A 16,570-nucleotide genomic window follows, 5' to 3' on the forward strand; every position below is an offset into this window, starting at 1 on the left:
ATGCTGCTGGGAGATGACGGGCCCCAGGGGGTCCTTGCTCATGGGCTGGCCCCCGGCTGAGGTGGAGCTGGCCGGCGTGAGGTCAGCAGGTCCGAGGCTGTGTGTGTCCGTCTGTCTGTCCCTGGGGGGTCCTGTCTGGCCTCTGGGGGGTGACGGGGCAGGCGGGCCGCAGAGGCAGCCCAAACCTGTCATTAGCGGTGAGGGCCATGACGGTGGGCCCCCCCAGCCCCAAGCCGCGGTCCAGGGCCCGCGGCCCCGCCCCCCACCCCCTCCTTGATCCCTGAGGAATCCCGGGAATTGGGAAGTGGGTCCAGATGATGTTGACACAGGAAATGGTCAGCAGCTGCTGGGCCTCAGCCCCGCAACCCCTCTGACCCCCACCCCCGGCCCCCTGCCGAGCCCCTCTGACCTGTGTCATCTCTGACGAAGGCAACCCCAGCCCCACTCAGCACCCACCAGGATGTTTACAGGAGGTGGGGAGGCCGGGAGGCAGCCTCACAGGGCTTCTGGGGAGTGGGCTCTGGACTCCTGGTCAGCTGCCCTCAGACCTCGGCCCTGCCCCCTTGCACCCTCAGACTGAGTCAGGACCCCCCGGGCCACCTCTGTCAGACCTGAGTCAGGACCCCCGGCCCCCCCTCCTCAGACCTAGGGGCCCAGGACCCCAGCTCCTCCTCCTCAGACCCGGGGGTCCAGGCCCCCATCCCCTCCCCCCTCAGACCTAGGGTTCCAGACCCCACGCCTCCTTCTCAGATCCGGGGGTCCAGGACCCCAGCTCCTCCTCCCTTAGACCCAGGGATCCAAACCCCCAGCCCCTCTTCCCTCAGGAACACAGGGGTCCAGACCCCACATCTCCTCCTCAGACCCAGGGATCCAGACCCCCAGCCCCTCTTCCCTCAGGAACACAGGGGTCCAGACCCCATGCCTCCCCATTCAGACTCCGGGTCTGGACACTCCAAGGGCAATGAGCCCCATCCTCACTGGCTGGAAGCTGAGCGCAGGTTCAGGGGAGAACTCAGGATCAGTTCCCAACCCAGTCCCCAGGTTGGCCTCCTCCCCTACCACTGGGGAACCAGACCAGAAGCCTGGGGACCCCAGTTGGGTGTGTTCCCCCGTTTGCGGGTGCAGAAACTGAGATGCGCTAGACGGGGCTCCTTTCCTATGACCCCCCTCCCCCCCCCCCCGCCCCACCAACCAGGCTTCAGAGCTCTTGGATCCTGGGGGTCCCAGCCCTCTGGTTGGTTACACATTCCCCATCGGAGGCCTGGGTGCCCTTGGGACCAGGGGGTGCCTGAGCAGGAGCTATGTGGCCTGACCCCCATTTTCCTCATCACCCTCCTAGGTCTGGTTGCTCGGGAGCCTCCCTAACAATGGGGCTCAGTGAGGTCCTCTGGGCCTCAGGCCCCCCACCCCTGGTTGCTAGGGAGGCCCTCCCCCTGGCAACCAGGTCTGAGGAGCTTTGGGGCCCCCTGGACCTTCCCCTCAGGCATCAGTTTACTAAGCAGAGGGAGGCCTTGGCAAGAGGTCTCGGGGTGCCCACTCTTGGGGTCCCCTGGTTGGCAAAGGGGAGATGACTTAGACTCCCCCTTGCTTTGCACCCGGTTGTTGAGAGGGCTCTTCTAACACCAGGGCCCCATCCCACCCCAAGGCCCCTTCCACCTGGTTGCTAAGGAAGCAACTCCCTAGCAACCAGGCATGACCAGGCCAGTGTGACCCCCCCCTTTTTTGCTTCCCCACTGCTGAGGGGGCTCCCTAGCAACAGAACTTAGAACTTTAGGGGTCAGGCAGGGAGGTGGGCGGGGCCAAGCCGGTTGCTGGGGTGATGGCCTTCAAGGTCTCTCCCCACAGAGGCCCCAGAAGGCTGGGGAGGCAACATGGTCGGCTCTGGGATCCCAGCTTTGGGTCTCCTCCTGCTCATGCAGGGCTCAGCAGGTGAGGGCGCTGGCGAGAGGGTCGGAGGGCGGAGCCGGGGGCCTCCTCAGCCACCAGTCTCCCCACACGGCTCTTTCTTTCACAGACGGGAATGGAATCCAGGGATTCTTCTATCCATGGAGTGAGCAGTGGAGGACACCCGGGGTCCCCCCGGGGACAGAGAACCCAGACTAGACCCCCGGGTCTGAGGGAGGGGGGACTGGGGGTCGGAGGGAGGAGGGGCTGGGGGTCTGAGGGAGGAGGGGCTGGGGCCTGGACTCTGGCTCTAATAGAATAGGGGCTGGGGACCCGGGCTGGAGTGGGCTCTGGGCAGGCGGCCTCGGGCCCGGCCGTGGGCTCCGTGAGGACGCTGCCCCTCGTGATGGGTCCCCAGGTTGTGAAGGAGACGTGTGGGACCGGGAGAGTTGCGGGGGCCAGGCGGCAATCGAGAACCCCAATCTCTGCCTGCGTCTCCGATGCTGCTACCGCGACGGGGTCTGCTACCACCAGCGTCCGGATGGTGCGCGGGGAGCCGGGGCCCCGGGGTGGGGGCTGGCGGCGGGGAGCCCTGGGTCTCACCGCCCCCGCTCTGTGCAGAGAACATGCGGCGGAAGCACATGTGGGCGCTGGGCTGGACGTGCGGAGGCCTCCTCTTCCTCATCACCAGCATCTGCCTGTTCTGGCGAGTGGGGCTCGGGAAGCGGGCGGGCGCCCCTGACCCGGGCGTGGGGGCAGGGGGACGGCGCGGCTGACGGTGTCCCCTCCCCGCCAGGTGGGCCAGGCGACACGACATGCTGCGGCTGCCCTGGTTCCTGAAGGGCAAGTGCGACCTGTCCAGGACCGTCTCTTTGTTGTCCAAGGACCGGACTCCGAGCGAAAAGAAGACGCCCTCTGTCGGCAGCATCCCCCCCGCCGCGCCCACGGAAGGGGCCCTGGATGTCTCGGGGGGCACCGAGGGGGAGGGGACGGAAGGGGGCGAAGAAACGGAAGGGGGGGACGAAGATGATTAGGGGCGCCCCCTGGAGGGGCCCCTCAATACAGACGTAGCACAGAGATGCTCGGTCTCTTTTATGAGAAGCATGAAGCAGAGGGGCGCAGTGCTGGGAATGTGTGTGTGTGTGTGTGTGTGTTTTGGGGGGGTCTTGGGCTGACAGGGGTGGGGGCCTGGGCTGTGATCACGGGGGATGCGAGGGGACAGGCGTTTGGAATGAGAGAGGCCCAGAGTAAGTGCGGAGGATCTGAGCTGAGAGGTACTTGAGCTAACGGGCACCCTGAGTTTGAGTGTAGGTCCCGGGCTGTAATCAGCGGGGGTCTAGACCGAGGGGGTGGGGATGAGTGGGGGTGGCCTCAGCTGAGACTCCAGCTGGGCTTGGGGGGTGGGATTCACGGGCAACCGAGCCCCTCATCTGTCCTTCTGCCACTGTCTGACAGTCTCTGCTGCCCACCCGCCGGCCTGTGGGATCCTGCGGCCCTTGGGCCAGCAGCCGCTCGCCCTGCTTTCCACCGACGCTGGACGACTGCAGGCCTCGGCCTCGGGACGGAAACCTTCCCGGAATCTCCTTACGGTTGAAGACTCATCCTGCCCGGCCCCCTTCCTCCCCTCTTCCTTTCTCAGGAGACAGAGCCCACACCAGCCTACCCTCCACACGTGTTTTGTGTTTTCCCCAATAAATATCTTGCAGTCTTTGTCCCTCGTCTACCTCTCCGGGGACCCAAACTAACCGAGGACACTGGGCTGCAGGAGGTCTGGATGGGGGGTTGGGACTGGGCTTGAGATTCTGGCCTCCCTGCCCGACCCCCCCCCCCCAACTCCCCGCCCCTGGCTCCTGTGCCCCCTCCACAAGGGGGCAGCCTGGACAGCTGGGCTCCTAGGGCCCCTTCCCCTACTCCAGCAGTGTCCCTCCCCAGACAGACATGCAGTGCTGGGAGGCAGAGCCGTTTATCTGGGGCAGGAGAGATGGGAGACAGGCAGGCATATCCTGGTGGCCAGGGGCTGCTGGGGGCGGCAGCACGTCTCCATCGGGCGCTCACAGCTGGGGCCACGCGTTCATCTGCAGAAGGGAGGGTGGGGTTAGTGGCGGCTCAGGACCCCTGCATCCCAGGTCCACCACGCACGGCCAGGGGCCCCTTCCTCCTGCTTTGGCCCCTCACAACGGACTCTCACACTTGCTCATTCAGGGCTCCTCCGTTCTTCACAGCCTGCTGTGCAGCAGCAACTGCGCCTTTAACGCAGTGGACCCCAGGGGTACAGGGTGGGGGACGAGAGGCAGGCAGAGGCCGAGAGAGGGAGAGAGAGAAGTCGAGGGGACCACAGAGGCACAATGATACAAAGGGACACGGGAGATGGACTGTGACAGACACAGGGACACAGAGAGACAGAGAGGCGGAGACAGAGAAGATTACACGGGGGAGAAACGACACGGGCTGGTGATGTGCATCTCAACGGGTTTTGGTCCCAGAGGCAGAGAGGAGCGCCTCGAGTCCCACCCACAGTCCCTCTGTTCAGCTTCTAGTTCTCTGTCTTTTGGGTGCTGGAGCCACCTCGCCCTGCCCATGGTAAGAGTCCTGTCTTTGGACAGGCCCGTTCTCCTTCTCAGAGGGGCCTAGAGTCTGATCAGCTTGGCCAGTTTCTGGCAAGTGGTTCTGGCAGCAGAGGCCCGCCACAGCTGGGTTAGACTTCTGGGCAAGGTAAAGTGTTTCCAGGGGGTAATGTTAACCACTGCTGGTTATTTCTGCATGGTATGTCAAATTGTGTGTTAGCTCATGCTTTGTCTATGCATACATTTGTTCGTCTTCAACTGTTTCCTCATCTGAACCACAGAACGTAGCATATGATCTGGGTGACTAGTCTCGAAATTCTCTCACACACACACAAAAGGTATATAACCAGCATCCTTCTGGTTGAGAGGAGGAAAGTTAATTCATCACCAGTAGAGAATGTCTTAGGACACGGATTTAATGCGTTTATGGAACCCCTCATTTGGGAAACTGGTTCGGTCATCCACCCATTGTTCCACTTACCTATCCACCTACCAACCAATCCTTTCATCTGTCCTCTCATCTGTCTGCCTACCCATCTGACCCAAATCCATTCACCTATCCATCCACCTAACTGCCATCAATCAGTCCCACTGTACTGGGAATTCCCTGGAGGTCCAGAGGTTAGGACTCAGCACTTTCACTGCCGTGGACCTGGGTTCAGTCCCTGGTCAGGAAGTCTAAATCCGACAAGCCACACAGTGCAGCCAAAAGCAAAATACCAAAACCCCCACCGTATCCATCCATCCACCCACCTATCCATCAACCAATTCATCCATCCACCCATCCATCACTCATCTATCCATCCATCCACCCACCCACCCAATCATCAGCCTCTGACTTCCTGAGTTCACTCTTAGCTGGAGAATGCTAAGAACAAAGACACCAGAGACCCAGATCTTACCCTCTAAGGTCTCCCTCTTGGCTGTGAGAGACAGTATCAGTACACACACACACACACACACACACAACACATGGCAATACAGACAATAAAAGAGGGTAACTCAGACCATGAGAAGACCCAGAAAAAGGCACTGAAATCGGAGTAGGATCATAAAAGACATCTGGTAAACTCTCTGTGCAGAGTGAAGACTAAAGTGCACCCGATGAAGGTAAAGGCGTGGACAGAGGCCAATGGTGCGAGACATCCCAACCATGATGGACAGGGGTGGGGGGAAGGGCTGTCATCATCACTGCAGAGAAGGCAGGAGAGTGGGCGACACACACAGTGAGCGGCTTGGATTCAACCAGAGGGCAGCAGGGAGCCACAGCAGGTCTCTGCACTCTGGAGAGTACAACAACTAGCCCCCCTTGGGCAAGAGGTGGCACCTTTTGGGGACCTCAGTGTCCTCCCTGGGATGTTACGGTAATACTAGTGACCTCAGAGACTGTTACATTGGGAGGACTGGATGGGAAATGAGACTGGGTGTGCCTGGAGACTGGAGACACTGGGACCAATATCCCCAAATATCCAAGGAGCCGATAGTGACTCTCCGGCCCTCATGGCTGAGGTGTGTGTTTAGTCGTTCAAGTCATGTGCGATTCTTTGCAACCCCATGGACTGTATGTAGCCCACCAGGCTCCTCCATCCATGAATTCTCCAAGCAGGAATTCTGGAGTGGGCGGCTAGGCCCTTCTCCAGGGGATCTTACTGATCCAGGGATCGAACCCACGCCTCCTGCACTGCAGGTAGACTCTTCACCATTTGAGCGACCTGGAAATTCCCACGTCTGGGGACGGGCTCTCATTTGTCTCTCTTGGCCTACACTCACGCGTACTGTCTCTGGGTCTTCGTCCTCTGGTCTCTGCGTTCTTCGCTTCTCTCCCTCCCGATCTTGACCTCTACCTGTCTCTCTTCCCCGCGTGTCCCTGTCCCCGTCTCTTCACCTCCCTGTCCCTTTGACGTCTCTCCCCTCGTCCCCGCCCCGCCCCGCCTCCCCACCCCTCACCTCGGGCTCACTCGGTGCCCGCTCCCGCCGCCCCGGGCCCGGCCTCCAGCGAGGCGAGCTGAAGGCGCACGCGGCGGGAACCGGCGGCGGGCGGCGGGGGCGTGCGGGCGGCGCGGCGCGCTCCCCGGGAGCCGGGCGCGGCGCGCCGGCCGGCGGCGGAGGAAGCCGGCGCCGACCAGCGGCGGGAGAGCTTCCGCGCGAGGCGGGCGAGCGCCGAGGGCCTCAGGCCGTAGTCGCGCTCGAGCTCCTGGCGCGAGATCTCGATGTTGCCGGTGTACCAGAGGATCCAGCCGAGCAGGCTCAGGAAGACGAGCAGCGCGCCCGTGTAGATAAGCAGGTCGCCGAAGTCGCGGCCGCGCACCTGCAGCTGCGCGAACACGCCGGTCAGCAACGCCGCCATGCCCGCCACGTCCAGCGCCACGGCCAGCAGCAGCGCCATCCGACAGCGGCCCAGGCCGGACACCAGCCCCGGCGCGCCCGCCGCCGGGGACGGTGCACCGCTCGGCGGGGTCCCGGGCGAGGTGCACACGGCCGGCGCCGCCGCCATGGCTGGCTCTGACCCGCGGAGAGCGCGTTCCGCGTTCCGGGTGCGGCCCGGGGCGGGGTTAGGGTTCTGCGCCAGGTATGCCCGGCGCTCTCCTGATCACCTGGGCTGGGCCGGGTGTGGAAGGGCCCGGCCTGGGGGCGCCCTGGCCCTCAGGAGCCGATGCTGGGGCCGGCTGGGCGCACAGGTTAGTGTGGCCCGGGCCCCCTGTGCCCCCAAGGAGTCTGAAGCCGCACGTGGTCAAATTCAGGACTTTGTGATGGCGGCACCGTAAGGCGCGGGGGGAGCCCTGGCGTTGTTTCTCTGCCTGCCTCCCGCGCCTCCTGGGCAGTGGGCCCCGCGGTGGAGACACGTGGGGTCAAAAAACAAGGATCAGACAAAGCCCTGGATCCCCAGGAGGAAGCAGAGGATCAGCAAGTCAGGGCGCCTTAAGGGATGGAAGTGGGCACTTATTGCCTGCCTGCCGAGGTCGCCTGTGTGGTCCAGAGAGAATGATCCCAAAGACAGATCCTGTGGATCGGACTCACAGGAACTCTGTCGCCACCATCAGATTTAGAGCACGCCACTGGAAGGAGCAAGGCAAACCCCAACGTCCCTGTTTCCTCAGATTTCTCCTGGGGCCTCGGGACTGTCGGGACTCATTAGGGGCAAATCCAAGGGCAAGTAGATGGACAAAGTCTCTGCCCTCGAGGAGTTCCTGGACATAATCACGAGTTGTCCTGATGGAGGTGACATAAGGCCCTGTCGTTCCTTCTGTTCACTTGGGAGTCTCGCCAGGCTGCGACAGAGATGTATCAGGCGAGGTTCTTTCCCCTTAAGGAGGACCCTGACAAGAGAAAAGAAAAGTTGCATAAAGTGTAACGGCCGTGAACGGTGCTGGTGGGAATGGGGCGCCAGGCCGCAAGGTACAGGGAAGAGGGGGAACGGGAATGGAAGCTCTAAGAGAACCAGAGGTTTCGCAGGCAAATCTCCTCTCCTCCAACACAACTCGCCCTTAGAGGAAATCCACGTCCCCCCAGGGTGGCGGACTGCGAAAAAGTTCGGTCCAACTTCTCTCTAGACTCACAGGGTTCAGGCGTTGAAGAGGGGCCGGGGGAGGGCGAATTGAGAGAAGGGGCTCCCGGGGATAGCCGAAGCTTTCCGAAGGTGGCCGAATGGAGACCGAGTGTTTCCGAAGCGATCCGAAGTGGGCATGGGGGCAAGAGGACGGAAGGTGGCCCTCTTTCCGAAGGGCGTTTCCGGAGAGTTCCGAAGATGTTCGAGCGGGCCTGCTGCCTTCGTCGGGAATAGCCGACGGTCTACGAAGAAGCTGGAGGCCCTTGAAGTTCCTGGAACTAGGGTTAAATAGTTCACGCACTCACAGGTTCATTTATCAGACAGATGTGTAGTGAGCACCCATACTGTGCCAAGCATTGGGTGGCCATGTTGGAAAGAAGCCTCTGAGGAAGGGGACTTGGGGGCCTCTGGAGCGATACCCGTTCGGAAATCCGGCCGTGGAGTTCCTAGGACACGTGAAGGGCCCTCCCTAGCGGAAGGCTTCCGAAGGGCCCCGAACGGTTGGCGACTGGCTGGCGGAAATAACCGAACGTTGACGAGCTGCCTCGGAGACGGGGTTAGCCGACCGCACGCGCGTGTCCAGACAGGAAGCGGAAATGCGTGTCGATATTAAAGGCGTCGCCCCGCCCCTAGCGTGCCTCTTTCCGTCTCCGGCCGCCGCACCAAGAGGAGGTGAGTGGAGGCTTCTTCCTCTTCCCGCGTGCCTATCTCTCGCGCCCGCGGCCTGTGTTTGTGCCCCGGCCTGGTCGCTCTCACCGCGCCCCTCGCGTTCTTGGCTGCTCTTCGGCGCTGCCGCCTTAGGTCTCTGTGGTTTCTCATCGCCTTGTCCCCTGTAGTGAGTCTCGGCCGCCTGAGTTTAGCCCCGCCGCCTTAGGCCGCTCAGCCCCACCTGGCAGACTTCTAGGCGCCCTCGGCCCACGTGGTGCGGCCCCCCCCCCATTCCCCGCGACGACCCAGAACACCCCTTCTCTGTGGTCAGGTTTCTGCCTGCTGCTCCCCTGACGTTTCCCGCGCCCCTTTCCCCGCAGTCGCCGCCATGTCCGCGCATCTGCAATGGATGGTCGTGCGGAACTGCTCCAGCTTCTTGATCAAGAGGAACAAGCAGACGTACAGCACCGTAAGTGGGGCCCGGACGCCTCGGTCGGAGGGAGGGGCCTGCACTATCTCCTCACGGCCGCGATTCGTTCCTGTTCCCAGGAGCCGAATAACCTGAAAGCGCGCAACTCCTTTCGCTACAATGGGCTCATTCACCGCAAGACCGTGGGTGTGGAGCCGGCGGCGGACGGCAAAGGGGTCGTGGTGGTGATGAAGCGGAGATCCGGTGAGCCTTTACCCTGGCTGGGCCCAGGCAACTGACCCCCATCCGGGGCAGGGGGCTGTGGCTTTTCAGTGTCGGTGCTTGTGCTGTTGAATCAGGATTCCTGGGCTCGAGGTGTTTGCTTGGGAGGCTGGTTCCTTTCCAAGCGAGCCTCCAAGTTACACGAGCTCATCATCTGAAAAGCGGAGAAATTTATAGGACCGGAGTCAGGACTACAAAATTGCCGCTGTTTGATGATGTTTTAAGAATAAATTCTTGAAGCACCCCAGGTGGAGGTGGCCGTTAGTCTCTCCACAAATGGGGAAACGGAGGCAAACAGATGAGGGACCGACCTTTAGTTCCCACATGTGGAAAGAGAAGCTTCTGAAGCAGTAGTTAGACTCGAGTTGTGGCTGGGGGAGCTCAGAAGGAGGTCTCAGCATCCCATCCCACCCCCCCCATAAACTGGTTTCCCCCACAGACTTGCTCTTTAGACTCTTTAGAGGGGTCAAGGGGAAGAGGGGTTTCTGGATAACAGCTGAGTTACTGTATCACACCTTCAACACTTGTTTTTAAATGGGCACTGGGTTTTATGAGATAGGAACGAGCTTTTCCAGGTCCCTGATTGATTTCTCTGTGGGTTCTGACTTCTGTGTCCTGTTCATTGACAGCACCGACCACAGCTGCTGCCTTGTGGGTCTCACAGGGACGAGGGTTAGCCTCTCTTCCCAAGAGTGCAGTCCCGGGGCAGCCAGTTGGTTATGCTGTTAGGCTTCCCAGATTCCCACACTCTTGAGAACCCTGTTCTCGGGTGCTGGGTCCCAAAACCCTTGCTTTGTCTTGTTGGATTGTTGGTGGCTCTTTCTGGGCTGTCAGAAACTGGGTTGACCTGAGGGGGTAATGTGGGCTCCCTTCTGGGGTCAGCAAAGGCTAACATCAAACCTCCAGTGTGGTACGGGGTCCTGGGCTTCTTGGGGGCACCCAGAAGCATAGGATGCAGCCAGGACCCCATCAGCTCTGAGGCACAGTAAAGGGGGGATTTCATTTCCATCCTGTCTGGGCAGTAGAGAGCAGACTCCAGCTGTGTGCAGGTGAGGGGCGGATGCTCTGCACACCCAGACACACACACACACACATACATACACACACACACACACAGACACACCCCCCCCACTGCCCTTCCTCCAGTCCCTCCTGTGGGTCCAGATCACCCCTCATTGTTAGGGGCCAGGCCTCAGAGCTCGGCCTTTTGGACTTTGTTGCCCAGACTGTGGTCGCTTGGGCCTGGGAGGGTGTGGACGTGAGAGGAGCAGAGCTGCTTTCTGGGGAGCACTCACTGCCTGGCCCGTGCGGCGCCAAGTGCCCGCCTCAGTTGGGCTGAGACGACTGCTGTGCACATGCGACCTCACACATGAGAGTCCACCTTTGTCCAGTGAGCTGAGCAGTGTTGTTTCCGGGCTGGGGTAGGGAGGACACACCTGTATCGGTGCAGAGCCTGGCCTGTGGTCGTCCCTATGAATGTGCCCTACGTGGAGCTGGGAGACGAGGCAGCCTCCTGCACTCACACGGCCCAGGCACTCGGTGTCTCTGGGTGGGATTCTGCCCTCACAACAGGTGTGGGCACCGACGTTCCAGACCCTCCCACTGACCCTTGGGCCCCCCCTTCTTCCCGTCCCCTGCCAGGCCAGCGCAAGCCAGCCACTTCCTACGTGCGGACCACCATCAACAAGAACGCCCGGGCCACCCTCAGCAGCATCCGGCACATGATCCGGAAGAACAAGTACCGCCCGGATTTGCGCATGGTGAGCAGGGCTGGACCGAGGAGGTGGGCGGGGGCCCGGGGCAACTGAGAGGGGTGGTCCTCTCCGGACTGTGGAGCAGGACCTGCGCTCTGGGAACACAAGGTTGGGGGCACAAGCTCCCAGGGGAAGTGACCTGAGCCTGCCTTGCCTACAGGCTGCCATCCGCAGAGCCAGCGCCATCCTGCGCAGCCAGAAGCCTGTGATGGTGAAGAGGAAGCCGAGCCGCCCCACCAAGAGCTCCTGAGCCTCTGGCCTCCCCTCCCCAGAGCAATAAAGCTGTCAGCCACCGCCTCCACCTGAGTCTTCTGTGCAGACACCCGTCTGTTCCCCAGGGACTACCGGCACCACACAGGTTCCTCAGCATCTTGGGTCTGAAGGGCCAGCTCCAGGCAGGGGGCTTGAGTCCGTGGCCCAGCGTTTCTGCCTGTCTGCCACATTCAAACACTCGGGAGACAGGAATTGCACATGAAGTAAAACCTAGAATCGTCACAACACCACACACTGCCAGTGCATGCTGAAACTTCAGGATAAACGTAATGTGGAAGTTTTTGGTCTCCAAATAGTCTGTCTCCTGAGGAGTGGGCATCTGGATGGAGGCTCAGTGCACCTCCTGTTCGGGTTGTTCTGTGGCCTGTGAAGGTGACGTGTGTGCTGTCTGGGACCCTGGCTGTGGACTGTTGTTCCTCTGGGGTGGTCTGGAAGCCCCAGTGGGAGCTGTGGTGGGGAGGAGAGGTGCAGACTGACCCTGCCCTCAGCTGAGGGTCCTGGGCAGCTCACAGTCTCCCAGGGGACCCTGCAGGTTTGAACTGAGGATCTTGGGACTTAGTGGTGGGCAGGGCCCACTCATGCCTTGGCCTTTGGTTCTGGGCCAAGTGCCCATCTGGGAAGGGAGCTTGTCTTTGGGGGCACCAGGTAGCTCCTGAGTCCAGGACCCTGTGGGGCCCTGTCCCCAGTGGCAGAGGGGAAGGCAGTCTGCAACGGCCACATCCTTGCATAGCCTCTTGGCTAGGAACCTACCTGGCCAGCCATCTGCCTCCTGCTGCATTGGGAGTGAGCCCTCCGGCCCTACAACCCTGACCTCATCTGCTGCCTCATTGCAGATGTCTGTCCCTCCACGCCTAGCCCCCCTCAGCTCTCCCCACTCCACTCTGCGGCAGAGCCTGCCTCCAGCCCTTGTCCAGGTGCACAGCTGTCTCTAGGGTCTCTCTTCGCTGGCTCTGAAGTTGGGTTTGCTCCTGGCTTCCTGGTGTCTGTTACAACCAGGATGTAGGCACCGCCGCTGGGTGCCTCCCTGGCTCCTATCAGCTTAGTTTCTAGCTGTGTGGCCTTGGGCAAGTGAGTGCCCCTCTCTGTGCCTCTTAGAATTAAGGAGGTTAATGAATGCCTGGGGGACAGCCTACATATGTGAGTGCGGTAATTAGGTGTTAGTAACGAGATCGACCTGTGGCATGTATATATGTGTGTACACAAAAGTATACGCAGATACTTGTGGAGTGGCTGTCTTCCAGACACCCCATGAAGCAGATATCCCCACCTTATAGATGTAGAAAGTGAGGCTCAGATGAGTAAAGGTTACCCACATCATGGCTCCTGGTATGTTCCCAACGAACCTACTGTGTGCCAGCCATCCTGCCTTCGTGAGGACCCTGCACCTCCCCCAGCTCTGCTCTGGGATCAGAAGCTCCAGCTTTCCTCAGCGGATGTGATCAGGAACCCTTCCTGCCGAACCTTCCTCCCCAGGTCTGTTCTCAACCCTGGTTGGGCAGTGTCTGTAGTTGCGGTGGAACTTCGGTGACTTAACATCTGCTCAGAGCTCTCCCACAGTTCCGGTCCCACTCCACGAGAGGCAGCCCTTGGCTGTAGCCCGCCCCCCTGCCGGCCACCTCTCACCGAGCCCCTTGCTGTTCTCTGGGAGGTACTTGCCTACACTGAGCCTTAGTCCCGGGAACGCCCACCCCAGTGAGTGTTTAGCCCAGCACCCCCAGCAGGCCAGAGGCATGCAGCCATGGGCGTCTGCTGTGCCGTGTGGCAGCTGTGGTCAGCTGCGGGGGTCTCCTTGTCTGCCCTGGATCCCTGCTGCTCTGGGCGCTCAGCACACATGCAGTCCAGCTGGGCAGATACACATCTGGCAAAAATGCTGGATGCCGTGACAAAGGGAAAATCTGGAAAGCAGCAAGAGAAAAGCAACTCATGAGGGAGGGCCAGACTGACTGCTGGCTTAGTGGGGACCGTGGGGCCAGGGTGGGGAGAGCGGAAGACAAGTGCCCAGAGACGCCCCCCTACCCCCCCCAACACCCCTCTCTGTGCCAAGCTGCCTGGGTGCCAGTTCTGTGCCGTGGCACTAGTCTCTCGGCCTTGGTTTCCCTCTACATGAAATGAGTTCCTTTTGTGTCTGATTCCTTGGGGCTCTGAGAAGCAGAGATCTTGGTTCTGTGTGCTGCGTCGTGTCCAGTGGTAACCTAGGGAACATTTGCAGAGTTGAGTGTAGGGCACGCCCTTGGCAGCTGCCCCACACAGGGTCACTCAGCAGTGGAAACCTGCTGTTGAGGGAGGGGCTGGCCTTGATTGAATTTCCGTCTGCATGGTAACCTCTAGGGCTCCACCACTCCTAGGCTGTGCAGCCTTGGGCTGGTTGCTTGACCTCTCGTGCCTATGACACGTCTACTTCGGTAGACCTTACATTCTAGGGTTGTTGAGGTTAAATGTGCAAAGAGCTTGTAACATGGCCTGCTGGGACAAGTCCGCAGATCTCCCTTGCATGTATGAATGGGTGCAATTTATCTTGAGCAGATGGACTCAGAACGAACACAAACATCTCTGTGTCAACAGCTACTTGCACACAAAACGATGCTTGGGTTTTTCAGAGCACTCTGAGGACGAATCCATGTGGTCATGCCTGCTGCTCCCAGTCTTCGTGAGTTATGTGAATATCCTTGTGCCCTCTGCTGCATTTCCTCCAGGCTGTCTCTACCCTGTCCAGGAATTTTAAAAATTTACTTTTGTTACTTTTGTAGTCATCTGCTGGAATAAAACCTATTCTTTAAAGTCTTCTGTTATGAAAATAACGTGTGCATGTGGTTTGGAGACATGCAAGGAGCCCAGGAGCCCAGTTGGGGACCCAACCATGCCACATGGCATGTGGGATCTTAGTTCCCTGACCAGGTATCGAACCCATGCCCCCTGTAGAGGAAGCATGGGGTCCTCACCACTGGAGAGCCAGGAAGTCCTCATGCCCCTTGGCCAGGCTCTCACAGCCAAACCAGCACATTGATTTCATCAACTTCGCATTTATGGAGGAGACGCAGCCAGGAGGCACCCTGTCCTGTCTTCACAATTTCTGTGTAAATCCAAAACTGTTGTTAAGTCTATTAAAGATGACTAAGTGTTCACCTCTCAGGTTGAGAAAAATCCAAGTTGGATAAAAATCAGTGCTGGTGAGGCTCTGGGCAGGGGTGGGGTAGGGGGTGGACACAGGTTGCTGGCGGTGTCAAGTGGTACAAACCCACGGGGAACGAGTTGGCAGTATCTGTACAGAGTTGCACATGGATGTACCCTCTGGCACAGGAATGTCACAGAAAAGGGTGACTCTGCAGACTTCTTGTGTGCCCCGGGCTCCATGCACCGAGGTAATTTCTTCCAGTGTTGTTGGTTTCTTTGCCATACATTGGGGTGCGACTGAGGGCATGGAAGGGCTGGGTGCTATAGGACAGCCAGCCAGACATGCTAAGTCAAAAAGCCCAGGTGTGACATGCTGTGTGCAGGTCACTGGCAGGTATACACAAACGAGACAGTGGACGTGCGAGCACAGGTGTTAGGGGACTTGACCTGCTGGTCCAGCGATTAGGACTCTGCGCTTTCACTGCCAAGGGCGCGGGTTCACTCTCTGGCCGAGGAACTAAGATCCCACAAGCCGTGTGGTATGGCCAAAATTATAAATAATAAAAAACATATGCTTAAATTTGGGGGGCTTTCCTGGTGGCCCAGTAGTAAAGAACCCACCTACAAATGCAGGAAATGCGGTTTCGATTCCTGGGTTAGGAAGATCCCTGGAGAAATGGCAACCCACTCCGGTATTCTTGCCTGGAAAATCCCATGGACAGAAGAGTCTGGTGGGCTACAGTCCATGGCGTCACAGAGTTGGACATGAATTAGTGACTAAACAACATGCTTAAATTTGCTTGCATTCCCATAGAATTTCCTCAGAAAAATACAAGAGAACCCATTGACACTGGTTGTCCCTGATTAGGGAGTTGGGTGTTGGGGAGATGGGAGTTTGAGGGAGCCATTCTAGTGAAACTTCATTATCTTTAAAATTTTTTAAAAGTCAAGACGTTGCATTTTGAATGGGTACCATGCACATGGTATTCCAGGCTCTTCTTTCTTGGGACAGTGTTTGCAGGCTAATGTCACCTTCTGGTTAAATTTGAAAAGAGAAACGGTAGCATATTTTATACAGTGTTGGCATGTTGCTCTTTCTTACGTAATATGTTTTGGAGATTGGTCCATCTCTCATAATGTGCTCCTTCATGTCTTTTGGTGTGTTTTGTCTTTTTTAAAAATTAAATTGGAGGCTAGTTACAATATTGTAGTGGTTTTTGCCATACATCGACATGAATCAGCCATGGGCGCACGTGTTCCCCATCCAGAACCCTGCTTCCACCTCCCTCCCTCCATGTCCTTAAAATCCTGAAATACAGCAGATGCACAGAAAAGCACACATTGACACATTTATGTTTTGCTCCTGGGCTCCTTGCTGCTTAGGGGTAACCAGTATCCTGAGCCTTAGGGAAACAATTTTCTTGCTCTCAAACACAGCGTGACCACCGTGGTATGTGTGTTTAGCAGCAGAGCTTGGTTTTGATGGTTCTGGAACTGCATGCGATGGCGTTAGGACTGTGGATCTACTGAACCTTGCTTGTTTGGCTGATGGCAAGCTTTTCCACGCTGCTGAGTGACGGCCCACTGCTCTTGTTGCTCCTCAACTGTATCCAGGTGTTTATACTGCTTGCAACCTGGGACAAACGTGGCTTTGCAGCTCGTGGTGTGTGTGCAAGAGTGCTGAGTAATGACATACTCGTGCTTCCGGCCTTTCCCCGTGTCTCCACGTGACTTGTTTCCCGCTCCTGCACCGTGGACTGGCAGAGCATCCCTGGCTCTGCACTTGGCACTGCCAGGTCTAGCGGGGTCAGCTCGGGGTTCCCATCACTTGTGATGGTGTGAACCTTTGCCTGGTCGTCGCTGAGATTCCCCCTTTTGTGACGTATTTGTGCAAGAGATTTTGCTTTCACATTTTTACTGACCTGTAGGGGCTCTTCACAAATTTAGATTTGTCCTTTCCGTTGTATGTCTTGTTAACTATCATCTTTCCCACTGAACAGAATTCCTTGTTTTAAATTACATGAAATTCTGAGATGTACTTTACAGAGTACAATACACCAAATTTAAATATACACATGTTCACATAATTATGCAGCCA

The 16,570-nt window shown here is 58.6% G+C and overlaps 3 protein-coding genes across 5 annotated transcripts; 2 read left to right on the forward strand and 1 right to left on the reverse strand.

Annotated features, from left to right (window-relative positions):
* Window positions 1-1,207: 1,207 nt before the first annotated feature.
* Window positions 1,208-3,595, forward strand: TMEM190 (transmembrane protein 190). The gene is made up of 5 exons (XM_027514760.1): window positions 1,208-1,929; window positions 2,015-2,050; window positions 2,303-2,428; window positions 2,506-2,590; window positions 2,681-3,595. Exons 1-5 carry the CDS (start codon window positions 1,872-1,874, stop codon window positions 2,916-2,918), a joined length of 543 nt encoding a protein of 180 aa, XP_027370561.1. The 5' UTR covers window positions 1,208-1,871; the 3' UTR covers window positions 2,919-3,595.
* Window positions 3,596-3,831: 236 nt separating this feature from the next.
* TMEM238 (transmembrane protein 238) lies at window positions 3,832-8,162 on the reverse strand. 2 transcript variants are annotated; one of them, XM_027514761.1, is made up of 3 exons: window positions 8,006-8,162; window positions 6,396-7,765; window positions 3,832-3,959 (listed from the first exon to the last, which is right to left on the reverse strand). In XM_027514761.1, the coding sequence occupies exon 2, from the start codon at window positions 6,940-6,942 to the stop codon at window positions 6,403-6,405; it is 540 nt and encodes a 179-aa protein (XP_027370562.1). In that variant the 5' UTR covers window positions 6,943-7,765; window positions 8,006-8,162; the 3' UTR covers window positions 3,832-3,959; window positions 6,396-6,402. The 2 variants fall into 2 exon arrangements, with proteins under 2 accessions (XP_027370562.1, XP_027370563.1); XM_027514762.1 differs by having other exon boundaries at window positions 6,396-8,162.
* Window positions 8,163-8,166: 4 nt separating this feature from the next.
* RPL28 (ribosomal protein L28) lies at window positions 8,167-11,387 on the forward strand. Of its 2 annotated transcripts, none has more exons than XM_027514759.1 (5): window positions 8,167-8,667; window positions 9,024-9,112; window positions 9,193-9,316; window positions 10,976-11,094; window positions 11,249-11,387. In XM_027514759.1, the coding sequence occupies exons 1-5, from the start codon at window positions 8,592-8,594 to the stop codon at window positions 11,336-11,338; spliced, it is 498 nt and encodes a 165-aa protein (XP_027370560.1). In that variant the 5' UTR covers window positions 8,167-8,591; the 3' UTR covers window positions 11,339-11,387. The 2 variants fall into 2 exon arrangements, with proteins under 2 accessions (XP_027370560.1, XP_027370559.1); XM_027514758.1 differs by having other exon boundaries at window positions 8,665-8,796.
* The last annotated feature ends 5,183 nt before the right edge of the window (window positions 11,388-16,570 follow it).

Source organism: Bos indicus x Bos taurus, chromosome 18 (genome assembly GCF_003369695.1).
Source record: "Bos indicus x Bos taurus breed Angus x Brahman F1 hybrid chromosome 18, Bos_hybrid_MaternalHap_v2.0, whole genome shotgun sequence".
Taxonomy (NCBI): domain Eukaryota; kingdom Metazoa; phylum Chordata; class Mammalia; order Artiodactyla; family Bovidae; genus Bos; species Bos indicus x Bos taurus.

Excerpts from the sequence above, each read along its gene's own strand:
- RPL28 (XM_027514759.1), top strand. The coding sequence starts at position 8,592 with ATGCGTGTCGATATTAAAGGCGTCGCCCCGCCCCTAGCGTGCCTCTTT. Across the intron at positions 8,668-9,023 it reads GGCCGCCGCACCAAGAGGAG|TCGCCGCCATGTCCGCGCAT; the intron begins GTGAGTGGAGGC and ends CTTTCCCCGCAG. Across the intron at positions 9,113-9,192 it reads ACAAGCAGACGTACAGCACC|GAGCCGAATAACCTGAAAGC; the intron begins GTAAGTGGGGCC and ends TCCTGTTCCCAG.
- TMEM238 (XM_027514761.1), bottom strand. The coding sequence starts at position 6,942 with ATGGCGGCGGCGCCGGCCGTGTGCACCTCGCCCGGGACCCCGCCGAGC.
- TMEM190 (XM_027514760.1), top strand. The coding sequence starts at position 1,872 with ATGGTCGGCTCTGGGATCCCAGCTTTGGGTCTCCTCCTGCTCATGCAG. Across the intron at positions 1,930-2,014 it reads GCTCATGCAGGGCTCAGCAG|ACGGGAATGGAATCCAGGGA; the intron begins GTGAGGGCGCTG and ends TTTCTTTCACAG. Across the intron at positions 2,051-2,302 it reads GGGATTCTTCTATCCATGGA|GTTGTGAAGGAGACGTGTGG; the intron begins GTGAGCAGTGGA and ends ATGGGTCCCCAG.